This window comes from Poecilia reticulata, chromosome 16, assembly GCF_904066995.2.
Source record: "Poecilia reticulata chromosome 16, P_reticulata-male-v2, whole genome shotgun sequence".
Classification (NCBI taxonomy): Eukaryota; Metazoa; Chordata; class Actinopteri; order Cyprinodontiformes; family Poeciliidae; genus Poecilia; species Poecilia reticulata.
Genome location: NC_088845.1, coordinates 23,105,574 through 23,127,613, shown reverse-complemented (window position 1 = coordinate 23,127,613; position 22,040 = coordinate 23,105,574). Strand labels below are relative to the sequence as shown.

Genomic DNA, 22,040 nt, shown 5'->3' with positions numbered 1-22,040 from the left:
GACTTTTTCAGCATATCAAAGTAGTCATGGTAGGTGTTTTATTGAGATTCGATGTGAAGTGGAAGGAAAACAATGCAGATTTTATTTCTTTGTCTTTTTGTAGAAAAAAAACATGACAAGTGAGTTTTTCAGTCATATGTTTAGATTGATTTTCCTGCTTGACCCCAGTCAAGCAGGAACCCCCAATGTAGGGCAGTCTCGTCCTGCCCTACATTTAGCTCCATCCATCCTCGCCTTTACTGTCCGTGTTAAAGAAAAACATTTTCACAGGATGATGTCCCCAACGCCATGCTTCAGAGTTTGTGTGATTTGCATTGTGATTTTTTTTTAATTTTTTTACCAGGTACAACATTTTACATCTAAGCCAAAATGTTACATTTATATTGTATCTAACTTTCACACCTTTGTCCACTTGAATGCCTTGTCCCTTACCTGACTTATGGTGACCAGGAGGGCAGACCTTTTGTGACTTTGATTCATCAATAGGTTTCTTCTTGCAACTTTCCCACAAAGGACTATTTTGTGTGGTGCACACATGATGGTCGCCCAATAAACTGTTCGTCCTACCTGCGGGATTTCTGAGAAAAGGCTGAAAATATTTACCCTAAGTTTTTAGATTTTTATGTGTTAAAACATTTTTGAAAATATATTACCCTCCACTACTTTGCATGGTTGCAAAGTAGTGCAGTTTTGCACAACCTCGTGTTATTCTGTCACATAAAATCTCAAAACATACACTGAGGTTTGTGGTTGTAAGATGACAAAATGTGGAAAGGTTCGTCGGAGTATAAAAACGTTTTCGATAGGGATCCGAAGATCAACTCAACATTTCATCTTTGCAAAGCCCTATCATTTCTCATGCTATTAGAAGTCAACATCTGCATCCTTCTACCAGGCTGATATTTATGCTGAGTAATAATTCCTGACAATAAATAAATAAAGAAGCTCGTCAGAGTCTTGTGTGTCTGTATAGCCCCCAGCATATTCCTAAGGCCTCAATCTGGAAAGGGAAATACATAAACAAGGAAAGATCTGAAGAGACTTAGCCAGGGGCACTGACTCTAAACCGCCCAATCCCAACGCCCCCCCTCCCCCCCCATCCTGTCCACATACACACACACACGCACGCACATAAGCTTGTAAATCCTTGTGCATACGAAGATAGATACATGTGATGAAAATGCAGTGACCGGTCTCATTTCTCCACACACTTGACCTGCCAGAAGTGAGCAGGCCAACAATTTCGGGAAGTCATAGATGAGTGTTTGTTGATGAGATAGAAACTACTGGCTAATAAACCCTCTATCAAGCTATTTAAATTTATTTGAACCTTTTTGCAGTGTATCCTTGGGTAATTGTAGCAGGATATGCCTAGAAAGATGACTTTGGAGCACCGAGTAGTGCTTAGCCCGGGTAAAACGCCTCTGATGTTGTGTCTGATTCAGGAGAGGCTTGACACGAGAAGTGCAACATGCGTAATCTACGTGTAGATTCACCTGAGCAGAGTTTTTCAATCATCAACTTTCTTTCTAAGAATTTCTAAGGAAATCTGTGAACAACCATCATCTTTAGCAATGACCTTTTGTTGCTTACTCTGCTAGTAAACTGAGAACGCCTTGGGTTCCCCTGTAAGGAGCCAGAGAGATTTGTTGTGATGTCTTGGAAACCCGGTGACTGAAATTTGGAAAAGCAGATGATCGACTTTACTTGTTCGTCAAAAATCCGTTTTAGAGTCTAATCAACTTTGTTAACCTCTTGTGTTGCTCCACATGTCAAACACACAGGAAAGGACATAGGATGCGTTTGTTATCCAAAAAATAACAGCTGTAAATTCCTGTTCGTGACCTCTTTAGTTACCAGAGGTAAAACTTTTAAATCACTTATGAAAATTCAAATCACATCATTCAGAGTCCATTAAAGATGAACCCAGAGATTTTCTTTTTTTTTTTTTGTTATTTACACATAAAACTTCTTCTAAACACGGATTTTTATCACAGTGAGGGGTAACATTTTGCTCACTGGGCACCTCTATTCTAATTCACAATTAATGGGATAAAATTCTTGTTTGTTCTGTTTGTATGGGCTTGTGTGTTTCTTACAGTGCATTACATCTCCCGTGGCAGACAGTTTCCCTCATCCTGCTTACCATTAGGGTCATCAATGTTGACAGGATCAATACCTGTGTTTTGGCCTCAGTGCCCCTGTCAGAGATAGCATGTCACTGCTGACAGACAAATATCAGCGCTCGGCCCTATGACAGAGGGTGACGGTCGCCGGAATCGCAGCAGTTTTCGGTTTAGATCATCCAACATGGTATTGATTTGCCCTGTGCTAATCATACATCAGAGCTGAATAAATGGCTCAGAGGCAAACGTTCCATTGTTCACGATTGGGAGATGTAATAAAAAAAAGAGTGAGAGACATTTCTTTTATTGCTTGTAACTTGGGGCTGGTCACATAATCGTGACTTGACAGGGAAAGACCTGGTTAGATTGAGATCCGTCAAAGTGCTCGGGGTATTTTTTTATTTTTTTGGTGATGATCCCATCACCATAGGTTTGTTCATGTACTGTGGTCATGTATTTATAAACCAGCAGAAATGTCTTGCTATTGTGTAATATTTTTAGTGTTGCAGATGCAGAATTATTCTTATGAATATGAAAGATAAAAAAGTGGGGAGAAAATTCATCCCACTGACATTGAACATTTTTGTACACAAACTGCAAACAGCTGTGCAGGGTATTCTATTGTAGTGAAGTTCACATAATGCGATTTAAATCACGAAATGTAAATCAAATTTAAATCTAAAGCCCTGATTTTTTTTTCCATTTAATTCACACAAACTATATCAAGAAGCCCAATAAAATGATCAAATGGGAAATGACACCACATATTTGGGATCCATAAATGCATTTCCGGCATTTCCAATAGTTTCCCCAATCCTTCAAGTTATTTCAAAAGCCATACGTCAATGAATCCGAGTGCCTGTTAACTGCTTGGAGAGCACCTGGTTTTTATAAAAGATAATTAATCTGTTAAAGGTTAGAACAGAATCTGGTGGTACGCTGAGAAGGTGCAGCAATTATTAAAAGAAGCAGATTTTTGATCTCCTGTTTCCTTCCATCTTCTCAGACTACCCTGTTATCTCCACTATTTCATCAAAACCCCCTCTGATAACAGAGTGGAGAACTCAATTGACCTTGGCTGAGTGTGCAGGAGAGAAGACAGTTTAAGAAAAAAAAAAAAAAGTAAAATTGGTGAAAAAGAAACTGCTACACCCTCACCTTTAATCTTGTTTAAAAAACAAGCTATTTTTTGTAGACTTCTGTTTTAGGTATTATTTTAGATTTAATGAACAGAGGCACTAAGAAGTTTTGTTACTTATCTCTTTCTTCATTCATTTATGTTATTTTCAATATAACATTATAGTGAAATGTTATATTTCACTGTTATAACATTTTAATATGGTCTTATTTTTTTATAAAATTGGTAACCCTTAAATGCTTTTTTATGCAACATAAAAATATTTATAAACTGACAGTGATTGGGTTTCTAACTCAAAATCTGGACTGAAAGCGCATATTATCTCCACCTAGATTACGGAAAATTGCATTTCATCCCAGGCCAATACTGTGACCTTCTCCTTCTCCCTTTATTAGTTAAATAAATGTGTTTGGAAATGGACACCAACCTTTGAGTTTAGAAGTAGTTAACAAATTGGTTACAAATACATACTCTGACTCAAAAAAAAAAACCCTCTGAAAAACCCTCTGAAATGCTCTCTGTCACCTCTGTGACAGAGAGCATTTCGACTTGTTATTTTGGTAAGACTAACATAATTAACTAGCACTATGCAGACTCATGCATATTTTTTTAACAAAAATAAAATATTCTACTTTCAGAGAACATTTACCAAAGGTAAAGGACGAACAAATTGTTTAAACTGCAAAGTAGAAACTAGATCAATATGCCGGACATAGTCATTACTGTAATAAAATCTTTATAAGGACTCTCTCAGCCGTTTTTATTTTTTTACTTGTAGTGTTAGAGCAAGTCCAAAACTGACAAAATTACTTATTTATGAAATGTTGCTGTTAGATGCTATACATAATAAACAGGTACACCAAGTTTCTCTGTGCTTGGGCAATAAGGTCTTCAATGGATTACTGAAAGCTTTTTCTTGTCAAGTTAAAGATACAATAGGCCACTCAATAACAAGAGGAAATCTTCAAGTTGCAAGTTATTTTTTGTCATTTCATTCAAAATGAACGGTTAGCAACACCAGTCACATCATTTAATGCCCAAGCAGGGCAGGGCGATACACCCAATAAAACAGCATGACTCACTAGTCAGCAATATCTGTCCACTATCCTGTATTCAATCTCTACGGTAACCAGCTGCTCCGTTGACCAGCGAGTGGTCGGGAAACTCCACTACTTCCATAACTGTTTTGAAATTTAACAAATACATTCATGCCAGCACCAGGCAGATAATCCAACACTTAACTTTCTGGATGTAAAGATGTTAGATGTCTGCCTACTACAACACATAGCTGGGTTCAGAGTCACTGGTATGGGAGCAGGCACATCTAAATACGTAGCAGCCTCTCACGTGGGTGTGTACAAGCTTCTTGTGTTCTTACAGGAGTGAATAAACCATTTCGAGATCCAGAGAGCAAAGATTAGTAGAAAAAAAAACAACAACAGTGTAGTAGTTCTTTCCTCCAGGTGCACACCCTCCCCCTCCAAACACACTCTACAGAAAATTGTATTCTGCCAGCAGCTGATGGAAAAGAGTCAAGTGTTAAAATTGAAAGCCTTTAGCATGCCACACACAATGATGAATTTTCTTTAAGAAATATTGCTGACCAGTGAACTTTGTACATATGTCTAATTAATTAATTAATTAATTAATTAATTAATTAATGACCCACTCTCAGACTATAAGTCCAAGGAGTGTTAATTATCAGTTTTTTAAAGAAGCTGCAACACTCTGCATAAGCACTCAGGACTCATGGGACAGGTGCAAACTTGATCAACTGCCAATAAGTGGTTGGGCTCAGTTTTCAAGAGCCATTTGCCTCCTGTCTCATTGCTTTGCCTGTTATAAGTGGCCACACCTGTAAAGCCTGTGTTTCTCTTGGTCCCCAGGTAATTCACAGGACTTTGTAATACACAGCACACCGTCAAATTAATTTCACGTTAACTATAGTCGTGCGTTTCAGTAATATCTTAATTTTTTATTTTTTTCCCTGCATTTTAATAACATTTCCAATGTGTCACCTTGCAACAGGGAAGGCAAATCACAGCTAAATTATTATTTTTTCTTTCTTCGTGCCTTGGAGCAGAGTTTTTAATGGCCCACTTCTCTACATGTAAATGACCTTCTGTCCTAGATCTTTGATTGCAGATCAATGGCTGTTTGCTTTATTTCAACATTCAGCACTGGTGAACCACAACGCCACAGGGGGCAAATGTTAGGCAGCGAATTTACAGGTTTGCTATTGAGCACTTTGAAACAATAAAGCCGCTTGTGAGCTATTAAACAAACAAGAGAAAAAAAAAGTGGCTGTGGCGAACTGAGATTAACATGATAGATACAATGTCAAAGGGTGTAATTATTCTTTACTGACACGGACATTTAGCCTCCAGAGCGGAACACTGTTTGCTACAAATACTACTACCACGCTTGACCTAATCAAGCACTGTGATTTACCTGACTATATTCGTAATATGTGTAAGGCTGTTGTTAGGTTGAAGCTGACATTTTCAAGCAAAGAGCTTGATGCGTATTAGTCTTTTTTTCCATGTTTTCAAGTCATTATAATTCTATGCACAGAATGAATTATTGATAGCCAGATATTTACACAGAGAAACTAAATAATAAGACTAAGGATTTGTAAATCTCAGTTTGTTTGTAGAAAAATATTATTTGTTTTTTCTTATATATACAGATTCACACCTTTGATGGAATTTGTCAATTTTTTCCCAAAAAATTGATGAGGCTGTCTAAAAGAAAGTCCTTCATATTCTGTTTAAATCTTAGATATATGATGACTTGAAAATTGCATTTTCTTGACCAAATGATAGTGAATTAGAGCGTTCCTTCAAATGTCCAATTAGATCAATCAGAACTTGGGATTTGAGGTTCAGCAGGACTTGCCAAAGGAGTCAGCGTAACATCTTAATCAGTTGTCTATTTCCACCCACCACGCTCCTATTAATGACTTCTAACGCTACAATCTGGAACATTTTGACCACTTCTGAACTTACAAAAGCCAATATTTTGCTTTGGAACATAAATTTATATTGTTGACACCTATAACATGTTTACAATAATGTGTATGTCCAGATTAGATGACAAACCGTACATTGCATTATCTGCATTACCGAACAGTTAAATAAGTGCAGACAGATTTAAACTTACCCATATTCGTATGTGATACTGTTGTGCAATCATCACATTTTTCTGACATACCTTTATTGCATAATTGTTCTGTGTACGTTCAATGGCTCTACAAATTATTCAATTAGCTTTAATTTTTATGAGTAAAAATATATGAAAGCCAGTTAAATAAATTGATTTAAGTTTCACACTGAGAGAGAAAATATATTCTTCACATCAGTAGTGAGAAACAGAAGACATATTTAGCCATCACTGCCAGCTTCTGACTCCTAAAATATGGCGACCCCTCCGTGATCCTGCCAATACATTAGATCCCTTGAGCTGCCGTCCATGCAGGTCTTGACTGTGTTCACAATCAATGTTGTGTATGCAGGTGAGAGTACGCTGCATATAATGTTTGGCTGCCTCACACGTGTGGATGCGTGTGTGCGTGTGTGTACACCGACGAGCGAGTCAGCTCATGTGTATAGGTGAGTGTGCCGGTGTGTTTGTACTTGTGCCCCTGCTTCTGTGCATGATCATGTATGTGCACTGGTTGGCATGTTAGCTGATGTCCACAGTAATCCACCACTGGGCCTGTTGTGGATTAGTAGCTGGCTCCAGGGGATGAGAATCCCATTCCTGGTTACAGCTCTCCTTGGCAGGAAAGAAAGGTAAGGCTGCCTTTTCTCCACTGCCTTCATGATGTTTGCAGGCCAGAAGTTCAGTTTATGTCCATGTTCTGGGATGGCATATATATATATATATATATATATATATATATATATATATATATATATATATATATATATATATATATATATATATATATGTGTGTGTGTGTGTGTGTGTGTGTGTGTGTTGTGTGTTTTTTTTTTTCTTTTTCACCTATCCCCACCATTTTTTCCTGTGTTTTTCAATAACTGTTAGCTAATTAACACATCATTCTACCATGTGTTTCCTCTTCAATGTTCTACTGCACACATACAGCTTGGCAAAGAAGGAAAAATCACTAGGATCTGGTTGGCCTCATACAAGAGACACTCGTAGAAACATGGTGTTGATCTGGGGTGGCATTTTGGTCACATTCACCATACACACACACACACACGCACACACACACACATATGCACCCCCACGCACGCACGCAGACACACACACAAACAGATTATGTGGCAACAACATGAAATTTCATCATGATAGGATTTGTTTTGAAGCCAACCAAACTCCAACCAGCATAAGAGGTGACCTCTAGAACCTTCAGATACAACCACCCTCTCCCCTGTGACAATTTAAATGCCACCTTTCTTCCACTTGGATAAAAAGAAAAACATCTTTTCTGTGTGTGCGCATGTGTAGGTGCGCATGTGTGCGTGTGTGTGTGGCTGGGACTTGCAACCTGATAGCACAACAAAAGAGCTGTGGTGGCAAGTCCCCACGCAGACATTATATGTCAGCATCACCGTCATACTGTTAGCTGTCCCAACTGTACAAAGCCATCCTCATTCAGGGCACCTAACCAAGGTCAGCCTGGATTAGCTGTTAGTAACCCTATCAGGTCCAGCACAATGATTACAAAGCCCAGTGACACTGGCTGTCAGCAGACTCTTTCTAGGCAACCCTATCTGCCCGACCCTTGGCTGCAGAGCCACCGGAGAGGGTTAGTCCATTTCAAATTGTTTCCCCTTTGTGTCTCCCTTTATTTGCCCCGTTTGATTTTCGGGAACTCATTTCGTTCATCAATCAGCCTCTATGGATGTCTCTGTGTTTGAAACCCATGCTGCACATAATTCCTATAATTTGTGGATTTTTTTTTTTTTTTGCTTCTTCCCCTTCCACATAGCTCATCCTTTGTGTTTGTTGCTTTTGAAGCTAACAGCCATTTCACCTAAATCCCCCCGCCCTCTCTATCCTGCAGATGAATGAACCCTGGAGCTCTGGAGCTTACTGCTAAGCACCACATGTTCACCAATGCACATTTTCTAAATTATGTTAACACAGTTGTCAACTTTTTTTTTTTTTTCCCATTTCCCTGGAAGTTTTCAATGTTTGTTACATATTCTAAGATTGTTCATAATACGTTTAATTAAATTAAGTGTAATGTAATTCATAATATATATGTACTCTGCACTTCAGAAGCATTTATGCCCCTCGAGCCCTTTCACATTTCATCGCATTACAACTACAAAATTCAGATAGTTTTATTGGAATTTTGGGTGAAAGACACACAGTTGTTTATAACTGTGGGAGAGAAGTGAATGTCTGTGAAGGCCTCACAGATTTGTTAGAGAATATCACTAAACAAACAGTGGCCTGCACTTGCATAATGCTTTAACCAAGTCAGATAACTCCACATCGCGTCACATTGATGGTGATCAGCTACATTGTAGCCACAGCTGCTATGGGCCAGACTGACAGAAGTGAGGTTGCTATACAATTGTCACCTCCATGCCCTCTGACCGTCACAAGCAGGCAAAGAGGTTGAAGTGCATCGGCCAAGGACACAAGAGCTAAGACATAACAGATGTGTCAGGGAGGGTAAATGTTGTAGAGAAGTTGAAAACAGAGCTAGGTTTTAAAAGAATGTTTTACATTTTGAACTTCCCAAAGAGCAACGTTCAGTGCATCACTTACTAGTGGAAAGATAGTGGTAAAACTCCAAACCTACCAAGAACTGAAAAGGAGAGCAATAAGCAGAGAAGAAGCCAGAACGTTCATAAAAATATTGAAGACAGCCAGGCTGTCTTCAATATTGGCAAAAATATTGGCAAAAAGAAGGGCATTGTGAGAAGAAGTCCAATTTGCAGTTTGGTACGAGCTATGCAAGGGATATGTGACAGAAGTGTCTCTGGTCATATAAGAACAAAAGTTGACTTATTGGCCTATATATGAAAGAGGGAGTGTTGAGCTAGGGCAAACCCAAGGTCTTTTGTTACCGCAGCATTTGATTTCTTCCTGTTGAAGATCTCCACCAATACACCAATACAGATTTGATGAAATCTGGTAAGAGGGCGACAATTTTAATTCAGCTTAAAAACAATCACGGATAATTGTTCATCATCTGGTGAGATCTAGTTTTGAACAACCTGAACTCAAATCCACAAAAAGAAACTCAGCTTAGTCGAGATTGTAACTATGTTAAAACCCTCCTGCTCAGGACAGGTGTGGCAAATGTCATGGTTGGACAGAGAGAAAGTGGAGGGTGGGGAAGGGTTGTCCTGTCAGATCAACAGTTTTCAAAACCACATACAAAGAAAAAGAAAAAAAAAACTCGGAAAGGCGTACGCAGTATCAGTGCAACCTCACCGAACCGCATACAGAGTGAAAAGCAAAAAATCGGAGGAGGGTTAAATGACAATAAAGGTAAATGTTTGAACTTTTATAAAGTGAACTCACTAATTCTTTTAATTTGTAAATTTAAATTCTGAACCATCTTATTGTATCTATGGTAAAACAGTAAAATCCAATTGAACATTAATCCCATTTTCAACAAAAATTTCAGATCCCTGGTCTGTGATAAAATTCAAGGATTAGGAGACGCCCTCATGGTTTGGGGGCCTCAAGCAGTGGCTTAGTTTGCTTTTGCCTTGGGCCAGCTTTGTGTGGAGCAAAACTAATTTAGCACATCTGAATGCACACATCATGCTGTATGAATCTTGTCTACACCAAATACAAGGAGGTTGGTCATTGATGATGGAAAGCCCCATAGAGCTAAAGCTAAGGCAATACTGGAAGAAACTTTATTTGAGGTTGCAAAAGACTTAAGACTGGACTGAAGGTCCATCTCTCAGCAGAACAGTCAGTGACCAAAAACATACAGAATGGTCATGTGTTACAATGGCCCAGTCAAAGTTGAAACCTGAATCCAACTGAGAATTTATGGCAAGACTGGAAAGTTGTTCATAGAGGTTTTCCATTCGGTCTGACTGAGCCAAAGCTATTGTCAAGCATTTGGCATCTTATTCACTCTTGAATGTACAAACCTGGTGGAGATATGCTTTTAAAACATTAAGCTGAGAATGATAGCTCTACAAAGTGTTGATTCAGGAGGGCTGGCATGAACACTCATGCCACTTAAACGCTTTTTTTTTTTTTTTCCCAAAAACTGCTTTCTGTATTAACATCAAAAAGTGAAAATCGTCTGGGGGTATGAATACTTTGGCAAGGCACCGACGCTTGCAATGAAGTAACATGGGGTAATAGTCTCCATTATAAATCAGGACACAGGCACATTGTTCCCCTTGTCCCACCAATTCAGACAGCATGTCAGAATAAAGCAAAGCAAAAGGACTTGTGTTTCACTACAAGTGCGGATGTTGTCTCCCTGCTTATTTTCAAGAGGAATTACGCTTCAAGCCCCATCCATTTACTGCCTCACTTTCCTCCCTTAGAACCATTTTCTCAACGTCCGTGTCTGTTCGCAGCATGCTAAACAAATCAAACCTAAAGAAAGAGCTCGCTTGTGATGTTTAGAAAAATACTATATAAACAAGAACAACAGCAACAACAGTGCTAGCAGCACAATGTATTTGAAGCAACGTGGCAACCGATGTTCTCCACTCCAGCACATCAGAGGCACCCCAGCTTCAGTCGCCCTAAAGGTACTGGTTACAAAGTGATAGGGCTTATGGTTTTTAACTCGGGGCGAGGGGCTGATTTCAAACCCCCTCTGCTGCCAAGCGCATGGACGGCTGCTGATTAGAGGAGGGTTGGCAGCAGTGGGCAGATGCCAGGCGGGGAGAGAGATGACGGCCTGTCGCCAGTCTGCCACCCAACCCCTCAGCCCCCCTCTTCCCTTTATTGACCCCTCCCCCGATGTACAAAGAAAGCACACCAAAGAGATTTCCTTGACAAACCCAAACGAGGGGAGAGGATGAACTGCAGCAGAGCATCAAAATGCAGCATGTGTGATGTACTGACAGATACACAAAGTCTTGTTCTGCAGCATTGTCTCTCTCTCTTTTTTTTTTTTTTTTTTTTTACAATGATCTCAAGAGTTTTTGGGGAGTTGCTTTGATCACAAGACGCCTAAGTCAGCACAGCTAAGTTGTGCAATAAAAGATCACAATGCAGTTTTTCTCCTTTCTTTTGCACACGCCCACATACAAAAAACAAGCACACAACACACATGTGCGCCGTGCTTTTCTGCAAGTTTGAGATACTGAACATTCCTTTGCCAGCCCACAGAGAATAAAACGTTGAGCCCTTTGGGAGTTTTTTTTTTTTTTTTTTTTTTTATTCAGGAGAGTCGGCACGGTTGGATCATAACGCATGCTTTCTCAAATGATGCAAGATTACATGAACAAAAGTGAGAACAACACTTTCCTTTAAAGTAAAATCGCTTAAATGAGTCCACATTACACAAGACAATAACTACTTGGCAAACTTAATGCACAGTTCCCAGCAGCAACGTAGAAGAGAGGCTTTCTCAAACTGAATGGTGGCCCTCTTGATATGAGAGTAATTTAAAATCAAACAATGTTTTTCAATCTGATTGTGTTGCTTGTAGAACAGCAGCACAAATATACTTCTGTATTTTCTTAATATTGTTACACTAGCTTGTAACAAAAAGCCAAACACATAGCAGGATGGGGGTCTGAGGGTATATTCAGTAGACATAGAACAAAAGTTGGCTACAAATGGATCCTTGAGGATCTCCGCATGATCTGTTTTTCCTTGGATTCATAATTTCCAAATGACACAAAGTACCAAAGATCGGATTCAATCAATCTTATCCACTTTTCCAACTAATTAGTCAAATTTGTTGATCAACCACATTTCAACAAATGCCTACTGCCTTAAAATAAATGATTTTTTTTTATTTTTTGCAGAAAGCAAGACACCCCTAAAAGAATATGCAATGCAAGAAAACTTTGCTAAGTCCTTATAATTTAGTGTTTAATTGTGTTGAGAGTAATATGAGAAAAATAGACAATGGTTTCAGTCTTTTTGAATAAGATAACTTGTTTTTTTTTTTGTTTTATCTCTACAACTGGTTCAAGGTTATAATGACTGAGCAGAGGAAGTAAATTTATGTTTATTATTCAGACTTTAACAAGGAAGCAACAGTCTTTTTCCCCCTAATGTTGATATTTTAACAAAAAATATGAACTCACTTAGTAAATCGATTAACATATCAAACACCAGTTGCTTTAATGTTTCACAATCTTCAACTGAACTGAAATGATCTTCAGTTACTTCTACAGCTGATTTTGTCTGAAACTGTGATTACGTTTCACTGAAGGGTGTGCATATTTTTCCTTGTCTGACCTTTGTCTGTCTGCCCACTTCGATGTGTGCACCATCCCGTCTTTTTTCCCCTCATTTTCCCTGTCTGCCTCGTCCCCTCTGTCGATCCGTTGATCTCTCAGCTCCCATCTCCTATATCTCCAACGGGCTCATATATATTTGGAGTTGCAGTCTGTCTGAAACTGAGACCTGGAATGCACAAGTCTGGAGTTTAACAGACACCCCCACACAAACCTAAAGTGCGCTTTAACAGGCCAACAGGTGCACTTTTACAATGGCAATTTTCGAGTGTGCACACATTTACAATCTGCATGCACATGCTCTCGTTATTATATATGTGTTTGCATATCGAGGCTTTTCGATACACAATGCATGCATGCGCATAATCACTCACCGGTGTACAGGAAAATGGGAACGTTACACCATGCCTATGTGTAGAGGAGACAGTGCCCCCTGGTGTGGACCAGCCAGTACTCCCGCTCGTCCATATCTTGACCTATCTATTTTTTGAAAGGTGAGCTTTTGATCTTCTGGGATTGATTAGTCCTGTCTGAAATAGAGAAACTTAGAAAAATACAATGGAGTCCGTCCAAAGACAGCCTTATAAACTAAATGATATGTGATGAACAATGATCTTTTTTTTTTCCTCCGCTGGAAATATTGCGGGGAAATGTACTCATAGCTAGGATTTTCTTGATGGGTTGGCCTAAAACATTGAAAGAGCATTTTGTTTTGAGTATAAAACCAGGTGTATAATAATAACATAACAATGTATTAATAACTAGTTTAATTGTTTGACATTGTTTAACTCAAGGGTGCCTCTTGAAAGTTCTGTGAGGTGTGGCCAGATAAAGACTTCTAATAATCAGGGGGAGATCCATCAAAATCTAAATATTTAAGAGAATTACATGAATAGATTTAAACACGTTGCTTTTAAAGAACTTGAAATTTAGGTCAAATTTAAGAAAAAAAAATACTTTGTATTTTTAAAACAAACCAAAAATCGGTAACTTTGTGATTTTAAGTATATAAGCTGACTTGATAGGTTAGATTTGCTTGCTTTTTTTTTTTTAAGTACCTAACACCCAAAATAAGAGACATCATGCCGGCACAGCTGAAAAGATGTTACATTTATTTATTTGTTTTTGTGTTTTGTGTGAGTTTGTAATGTGCGAATTGGCCTTATAAAACAATGACACGTTCAACGTAAACAGTGCAATTAGTTTCAAGTATTTCACGAGTCATTCAGAGTACACTGTCTCATCACAACAAAACGGAGGACGGCATTCATGGAGAGAAATGTCAGCTGTCAAAAGAACGGCTTGAACATTTATTAGTTTTAACAAAGTTAACATACTTTTCTTTTTTATTTTTTTAAAGTTTGCTCTAAAAGACGTGATAGCAAAAATAATAATAAATAATAATAATAACACATCTAAACCAATGCATTGGTGTAATGATGCAAAAAGAACACGGGAGTAGCCATAAACTCCCGTGTGAACTGGCAAATATTCAAGTGAGTAGTGCGCACTCCACCAAAGTGCCGTGTGTGTGCGTGTGTGTGTGTGTGTGTGTGTGTGTGTGTGTGTGTGTGTGTTTTGGAGGGGTCCTCGAGTTCCCTTCATAAAGCGACAATTACCGCTACCAACAGCTCTATTGCCATTGATGAATGGAATTGCTGTAACAAGGGGATGAGTTTAGATGCACCAAGTGGCGAGACTTGAAAAGCTGAATGCGCCTCCAGCAGGCCGGAGAGAGCGCTCTTTACACCGGAGGTGCGCGCTCTGCCAGAGGTGCGCGCACACAGCTCGGTGACCACAGAGGCTGCGCTCTTGGATATGATTAAATGAGCACCTGCGTGCGAGAAGCCAAGTCACATTGCACTCTGTAACGGGTTCTACTGTTTCCCTTGTCAGATAAAGTGAAGGGAATTAACATTCAGCAGGTTGCTGTTTACGTTGTTGTATTTCCATTGTGCCATATGAGAAAACAATTATAACTTGTAAAGTAAAAAAAGAAGTGTAATAATAATAATAATAATAATAATAAACAGCGGATCTTGTGGGCTTTTTAATCTACCAAGAACAAACCGGTGAGACGTGTTACATTTGTTTTACGAGGTTCGAAAATCCAAACACACAAACAGAAGTGAAAGTGCGTCCTCTCTAGTTTGGTATGGAACCGTCTCCTTCCCGTGTGGAGCGCTGGTTTTGTTCCGAGGCTCCATTTCTGTCCGGCACAAAGGGGGCGGGGATGGGATATTCAGATGAGGCAGAGTGACAGCTCCAGTTTTCCCCCCAATGCTCTGTGTGTGTCTGAAACTCAACTGGCTCCTTCCCTCCTAACTCCTCACTTCATAGCGCCGCGCACTAAAAACATCGGACGCTAGGGGATCAAGACGCATGCCACATTACCTCTATGTGGGCACTTTAACAGATCTTTCGGGTGTTTTTTTCCCAGTAAGGGGGCTGCGGAGGGAGGCCTTTTTTTTACTTTCACCGTTTGATGACTGTTTGCACGGCTGATTATTGAGTTGATTGTTTATATTTTAGCCACTGTTGTCCGCCGCCTTGTGCGCGTCTTTTTTTTTTTTTTTTCTCCCCCTCCTGTTATTTATTTATTTTTTCTTGGGAGAATCGGCGAACTCTATTGCGCTCACCAATGTCCTATCCTCAGGGTTACCTCTACCAGCCCCCAGGCTCCCTGGCTCTTTATTCGTGTCCGGCTTACGGGGCCTCGGCTCTGGCTGCTCCGCGGAATGAGGACTTGGCGAGGTCGTCCTCCGGCTCAGCCTTCAGTCCCTATCCCGGCTCGGCTGCTTTCTCCGCCTCGGCTGGTGCGGGCTTCTCCAGTCCGCTGTCATACTCCACGGATCCTGCGACGGGATTCCCCTCCTACATGGTAAAATATCTCTCGTGTGTGTTACTCCCGATTGTAAGTGCTGGATTTCCGCGTTTTAAACCATGTATGCGCACAGTCTTGATCTGATCGCCATGGATCGGCGTTTTACAATGTGTGTGTTGTTTTTTTTCCCCCCCCTCTTTTTTTTTTTTTTTTCTCGAATCCGTAGGAAGCTGCAGAACTTTTCCATTGAGAGCTATGAATTTATATGAAGTGGTCTCCTGGAAGGGCCCTTACTTTCAAAATCCTTCACCCCCTCCACTTAAATGGGATTTTCAGGCATGAGCTACAGATTGGAATGGCTTGACCACCGCTTAACTCTTCCTGCGCAGCCTTATGTGTTATGCGAAATAGATGTAGACTGACAAGTTTAGACTCTAAACGACGGAACATTTTTAGATCCTATATAGTCAAAAAAATTAAACAGTCAGTTTTCTCGTTTAGTTCTAAAAAAAAAAAATAAAAAATAAAGCCACCGATATTTTTTTTTTCTCTCAAGTGATCACATTTAAGGTGAAAAGCATGACTCGTAGTGATCATGTCACACGGACAGACTTGAATTGCTTTTCGGGAAAGGTGCATATCAAGTGATTTGTTAATGGGATTTGCAATGCTGCAAATCCACTGAGGCAGCGACAAAAAGAAAACAAAAAAAGTAAAAAAAAAAATAATAATAAAGATATAAATCATGCATTCACTCAATGAAAACGAGCAAGTTAATGGGTGATTACGCAAAATTAAATTTCCTTTATGTTATCTTAACTACTGCATTAACAGGAGCTCTGTTATTAGCTAATCCGATAATGACCTTAACCATCACTGCTGCATTAAATCATGGCTTTTTTTTCTCTTTTTTTTTTTCTGTGGCCTGCCATACGCGCGGCGTTTAGACTTTGGTAATTGCACCTTTTTTTTCTTCTGCTTTTACTCGACAAATGCTTCGAGCAAAACTAATAAGAAAAGAACACATCAAATGAATAAATAAATAAAATATATGACATTAATAATCAGTTGGTTTGTATTCAGCTCTACGATGCAAAAATGACATTTGATATAACAGATTAATGAAACGTTTTAAGATCGAATAATAGAATAAAACATCCAACCTTCACAGTCCAAGTTTATTTTACCTTTCAAACACACACGCACGCTATATATATATATATATATATATATATATATATATATATATATATATATATATATATATATATATATATATATATATATATATATATATATATATATATATAACCCACTGTCCACTGTTCCACTGTTATGCCTATATCTTTTTTGCTCAGTTGGGCAAATCATTTATGGAAGCGTGACTTTTTCCCCAACTTTTTTTCCCCTCAAGTCCTCTCCATATGACGCGCACACAACGGGCATGGCTGGGGCGCTCAGCTACCATCCATATGGGAGTCCGGGTTACCCCTACCAACTCAACGACCCGGCTTACCGCAAGAACGCCACCAGGGACGCCACGGCCACCTTGAAGGCCTGGCTACAGGAGCACAGGAAGAACCCGTACCCGACTAAGGGGGAGAAGATCATGCTGGCCATCATCACCAAGATGACCCTGACGCAGGTCTCCACCTGGTTCGCAAACGCCAGGCGGAGGCTCAAAAAGGAGAACAAGATGACCTGGGCGCCCCGCAGTAAGAGCGAGGACGAGGACGAGGAGGACGGAGACGGGGAGAGGAAGGAGGCGGAGCGCTCTGACAAAACCCTGGATAACAGCGAGGCTTCGGCGGAGGACGAAGGTGGGGTGTGATGTGGCAACACGCAGAGCCAATGATCAAATTAACTATTGAGGCTTGTACACGGGGAGGGTGTGCGCCCCGGTCCCCCCGTTACCCACATTAATTTATGGCTGTAGATATTTAACGAGATTTTATGTAAGGATAGTTGTGAATTATTAACTCAGGCTAGGAAACAAATGATTAGGCCAGGATGCTGCCCTTTCGCTATAAGTGTCTGTCGTTCCGTAACTCTAGTGATTAGCGTACTGTTTTTTTTTTATGAAAATGACCTGTTGAAAGGGACATTTTATTTATTTTGATAACGTGGTGATAAATCAGTGATAAAACACTTTCACGAGTGACCCTCAATAAACTGTCAGTTTATGTCCCTTCCCTCATGTTGTTATATAAAAATGGAAGCACAGAAAACTATCTAAAAATATAATTTTTCAAACAAAAACTAACTTGCTAAATTAATATAAATCATAAATATTTCAGTTTTAATTCTTACTTTAAATTCAGCCAAAAAAGTTGTATGCAGTTCATATTTCTGACTTTCTAAGTTAAATCATTTGTATTACCTTTCTTTATTTTATTTCCTTTTTTCTCTTCTTCTTTTCATTTCAAAAATTGCGTCGTTTGTTTTTTTTCCTTAATTTGCCAACTCTGTCCTCTCGTGCAGGCATCAGTTTGCACGTCGACACCCTGACGGATCACTCGTGCTCTGCCGAGTCTGACGGGGAAAAGGTCGGCTGCGTTTCAGAGCTGAGCTCCGACCAAACAGCGGACAAGTGCAGTGAGGATGGCGTGGACCGCCGCGACCAACTCTCACCCAAACCCGTCACGTCGTCGCCTCTGACGGGCGTGGAAGCTCCGGTGCTCACCCATCACCATCATCAGCACCACCACCACCACCTCCATCATCTCCACCACCTTCACAGCCAGCGGGAGGATTTGGCCCGGAGCCTCATAAACAGCAACGTCAGTAAATTGTCTTCGTGTCTGGACAACAGGCCTAATCCGTCCGGGGCGCCTCAGAATCTTTCGGCCAAGCCCAAACTGTGGTCTCTGGCCGAGATTGCAACCTCGGACCAAAAGCAGCAGCAGCAGCAGCATCAGCAACAGGGGCAACCGGGGCAGCCGAACTGCCCCTCCTCCAGCGGCGGACTCCTCACTCCCCCGACGCCTTCCGCGACTTCACCGGCTGCCAGCTCCCCCTCACTCTACCCAGCCCCCTCCATCCTCGGAAGACCTATTTATTACACGTCTCCCTTTTATAGCAATTACACAAACTACGGCAACTTTAGCCCCCTGCAGGGTCAAGGGATCCTGCGGTACACCAACTCCTCCGGAGTGAGTCTGGCAGCTGCCGCCGCCGCGGCCGCAGCCGCCGCGGCCGCGAACGAGGGTCTGAACGCCACTCACAGGGCGGCGGCGGAGGCTTGCGCGGAACCAAAGCTCAGGCCAGACTCCCCCATCGTTAAAAATAACCCAAACCAGATTGCTGCCGTCGAGCAGCAGCATTTCAGAGCCACAAACATAGAAGCAAAGAAAGGTACGTAATGAGGAGAACTCTGTGACTAAAATGAAAACTTATTTAGGATTTTTTTTTCTTTTTTTTTTTTTTATCTTGGAATTGTATTTCACATCAGCAGCGGATGGAGATTTCGCCATTGTTTTACATGTTTTCAAAGCAAACCAACCGTTCTACTTTTGGTCACTTTCATGTCACTGCTTTGGTGGGAACAGTCTCTGCCTTTCATCAAATAAATCTGACCGTTTTGAGGACGATTCTGGATTAAGAATAAACGACATTTACCGACATAATTATAATTGTATCTCATTATGGAGACTTTAATCTTAAAACGAGGTTTAAAAAAAATAGCAAAACCTTATTTTAAAGTAAAAATATATATCTATTTATTTTATTTTCAACGCATTTTACTCATTTCAACATATCTTTATTTCTCATGGGAACAATACAAGCTTGCTTTTGAAATCAGCAGAAACAGGAGAATTCAGGTGAAAATTAACGTGTAAAATTCAGCCATTGCAACAGCGAAGAACAGGCCTCAAATAAACCCAAGCACACACGCAGACACATAACACACAAGGACAGTCTTTGAATCCAATAAGCAGAGAAATGTTGCCATAGCTTTGAGGAGGAATTTTACTTTTATTGTTTCCTTTGTGTGTGCGAGAGTGAGAGAGGGGGATACAGAGTGAGTGTGCGTGTGCACAGTGGGTTCCAAACCTTATCTTTCAGCTTAGGATAATTATAATTACACAGGGTCAGCCAAATGCAAACAAATTAGCTCCCTCTGCACAGTCTTAGTGCAACTTCAAGCCTTCAAATGTCACATACACTGATAAAACCAACTGCTGGTTTACTCAGTAAAATTGGTGCAACAGGATACATGTTATTTGCATAGTCTTTATTCTGTGTTTACAAGTAATAAATAGCTGTAAAACGCATGTAAGTTTAACAGCTAAAAAAGTACTTGTAAAAGAGAGAAATTTCCAACAATAAAATACTCAAATAAATTTGTAATTAGTAGGATTTGTTCACCCGGCATTATATTAAATTAAACAAGACATACAATTATTTAAAATCTATTCTAACACAATAGTATGACAACCACAGCTGAGATGACTTCTTCACTGGCAACAACTACCTCAAACTTAGGGAGCTCAGCTTGCCAGTAGGTCGTACTTTACCATTAGAGCTGTTGCTAAACTGGTTAAAACTGAATACAAACTTAAACTCCTTAAACTTTTTTTTTTAATCTACAAGCCTTGTTACAGTTCTTAGGATATCCATTTTTACTGAGTAAAGCGCATTTCTAATAAAACCCATGCTAACCAGTATTTGTCAAATGCAACATGACGAATGACAATAGGAGGACAATAGCTGAACCAATGTCTACTGCTAAAGTCTAAAAAGGTGTTCAGGGAGTACTTGATACCCATATCAAAATTACATTTACACAGTAATATGTCTGAATAAAACTGAAGTAATTTTAATGACTAATACTTAATTCCCTCACAAAGTCATTTTTACAGTGTAAGTGGTTGTGGCAGTTGCTCACTTTTCATATGTGCTGCTGCAGTTGTGGTTTAGGTTAGCAGATTTATTTAACATTTGCAATTTTATTTAGTTTGATTTTTCATTCTGAAACAGTTTGACAGTTTTTCCAAATTCTGTATCGCGGGATTCTTTTTTTTAAATTTAATATATATATATTTCCATGCTCTGCAGGTAGGTGTCACAATTGCTCAGAGTATAAAACATGGAAAAAAAGGATTTCAACCTCTTTTAGTCCCACGCTTTAACCCTCATAACCTCTTACTCCAAACCGTATCCAGTGCCACCATATTTCTTTGGAAATGAAAGCTGCTGCTGCTAAATCCCACAAAGACTCAGATCGTCAGTCTTCATTACATTGCCTTGTGTGATTTCCTTATCATCATCACTCATCATCTCCCATTATATGTGAGTTACATGTTATTTCTCAGGTTCTTCTTGTTTGCTTATTTGCCACGATATTATTTTATTTTTTTTTGTTATATATCTGTGTGTGGAAAAAAAAAAACAACACATGGCCTAGGAAATGTATTTGGGGAGGGAGGGGGAGGATTCTTAGGACACTGATCTGATCTGAAGAGAACTTTGAGGACTTCAGAGTGGAGTAGCCTACATTTGATATTTATTTTTTTAAAATGACAGCGGAACAATGCCTATAATTTATGCAAGTTGTATTGCAAAAGTGGAAAACTGACATCTTCTGTTTGTCTTGTAAATATAAATATGAATATATATATTATGGACTGTTGTCTTTGGGGCAAAGAACACAATCTTGTTAACAAGAGTACTTTTACTAATTTATATGACTGTACATATGATGAAAAGGTGGGGTGTTATATCCATTATTCAGAATAAGAAAATATTAAACTCTTTTTTCCAACTATGACGTTCATTTTTGAGATTCTTTTTTTTTTTTTTTTTGTCATATAACTTGTATGTGATCCATATTTTCTTTTCCTCTTTTAAATTCTCCCTGTTCATTGCTCTTTTATTTTGTCAGCCCAGCACAGATGGGAAATGCTTGATGACTCTTACCATTCATAACTATTATGAGTTTTCACAGATTGCACAATCCATTCTTTCTAAATGGTCAATCATTTTCTCTTAGGGCCTCATTTCTGCTCCCTCGGTCAAATATTCATGACCTTGATGGGGATAAACGATGTACTTATTACATTTTTCCTCCTCTATTCCTCTCTCTATTTCTCTCTCTCTCTCTCGCCCCGGCGCACATTTATTTTTTCAGTGTGATTAATACAGCCGAGGGGACACATCGGGGGCATCACGGGCTCCCAGCGGGGCCGTCCCTGGAGTTTTTTCAGCCTGGTTCAGGACAGGTCAGGCCTGCCTGCTTCATTACAGCGCCAGCATCGAGCGATCCATAAAAGTCTATCTAAGCATCTGCCAGCTTCAATGGGCTGTGTGACGGGGCCTAATCGGAGAGACTTCCCCCTGCTTTTCATCATGGCTTTGCTATTATAGAATACAGCTAATTAAACAATTAGATCTCAAAGCCAACTTCCGAGGATGTTATCCGCGCTATCCCCATTTTTAAACCTTCAACTTATTTCTTAATTGGCGCTGAAATATACATTTTTGATATTTTATCGGTTCCTGTGTTTTAATCAAACATATAATATCCCCCCACCCCCCTTCAGTCATTGCTTCTGGCCAAACTC

General features: G+C 39.7%; 1 protein-coding gene across 1 annotated transcript; it reads left to right on the top strand.

Annotated features, from left to right (window-relative positions):
- Window positions 1–14,212: 14,212 nt before the first annotated feature.
- irx2a (iroquois homeobox 2a) lies at window positions 14,213–21,244 on the top strand. The gene is made up of 3 exons (XM_008432176.3): window positions 14,213–15,534; window positions 16,892–17,297; window positions 17,959–21,244. The coding sequence occupies exons 1-3, from the start codon at window positions 15,295–15,297 to the stop codon at window positions 18,837–18,839; spliced, it is 1,527 nt and encodes a 508-aa protein (XP_008430398.1). The 5' UTR covers window positions 14,213–15,294; the 3' UTR covers window positions 18,840–21,244.
- The last annotated feature ends 796 nt before the right edge of the window (window positions 21,245–22,040 follow it).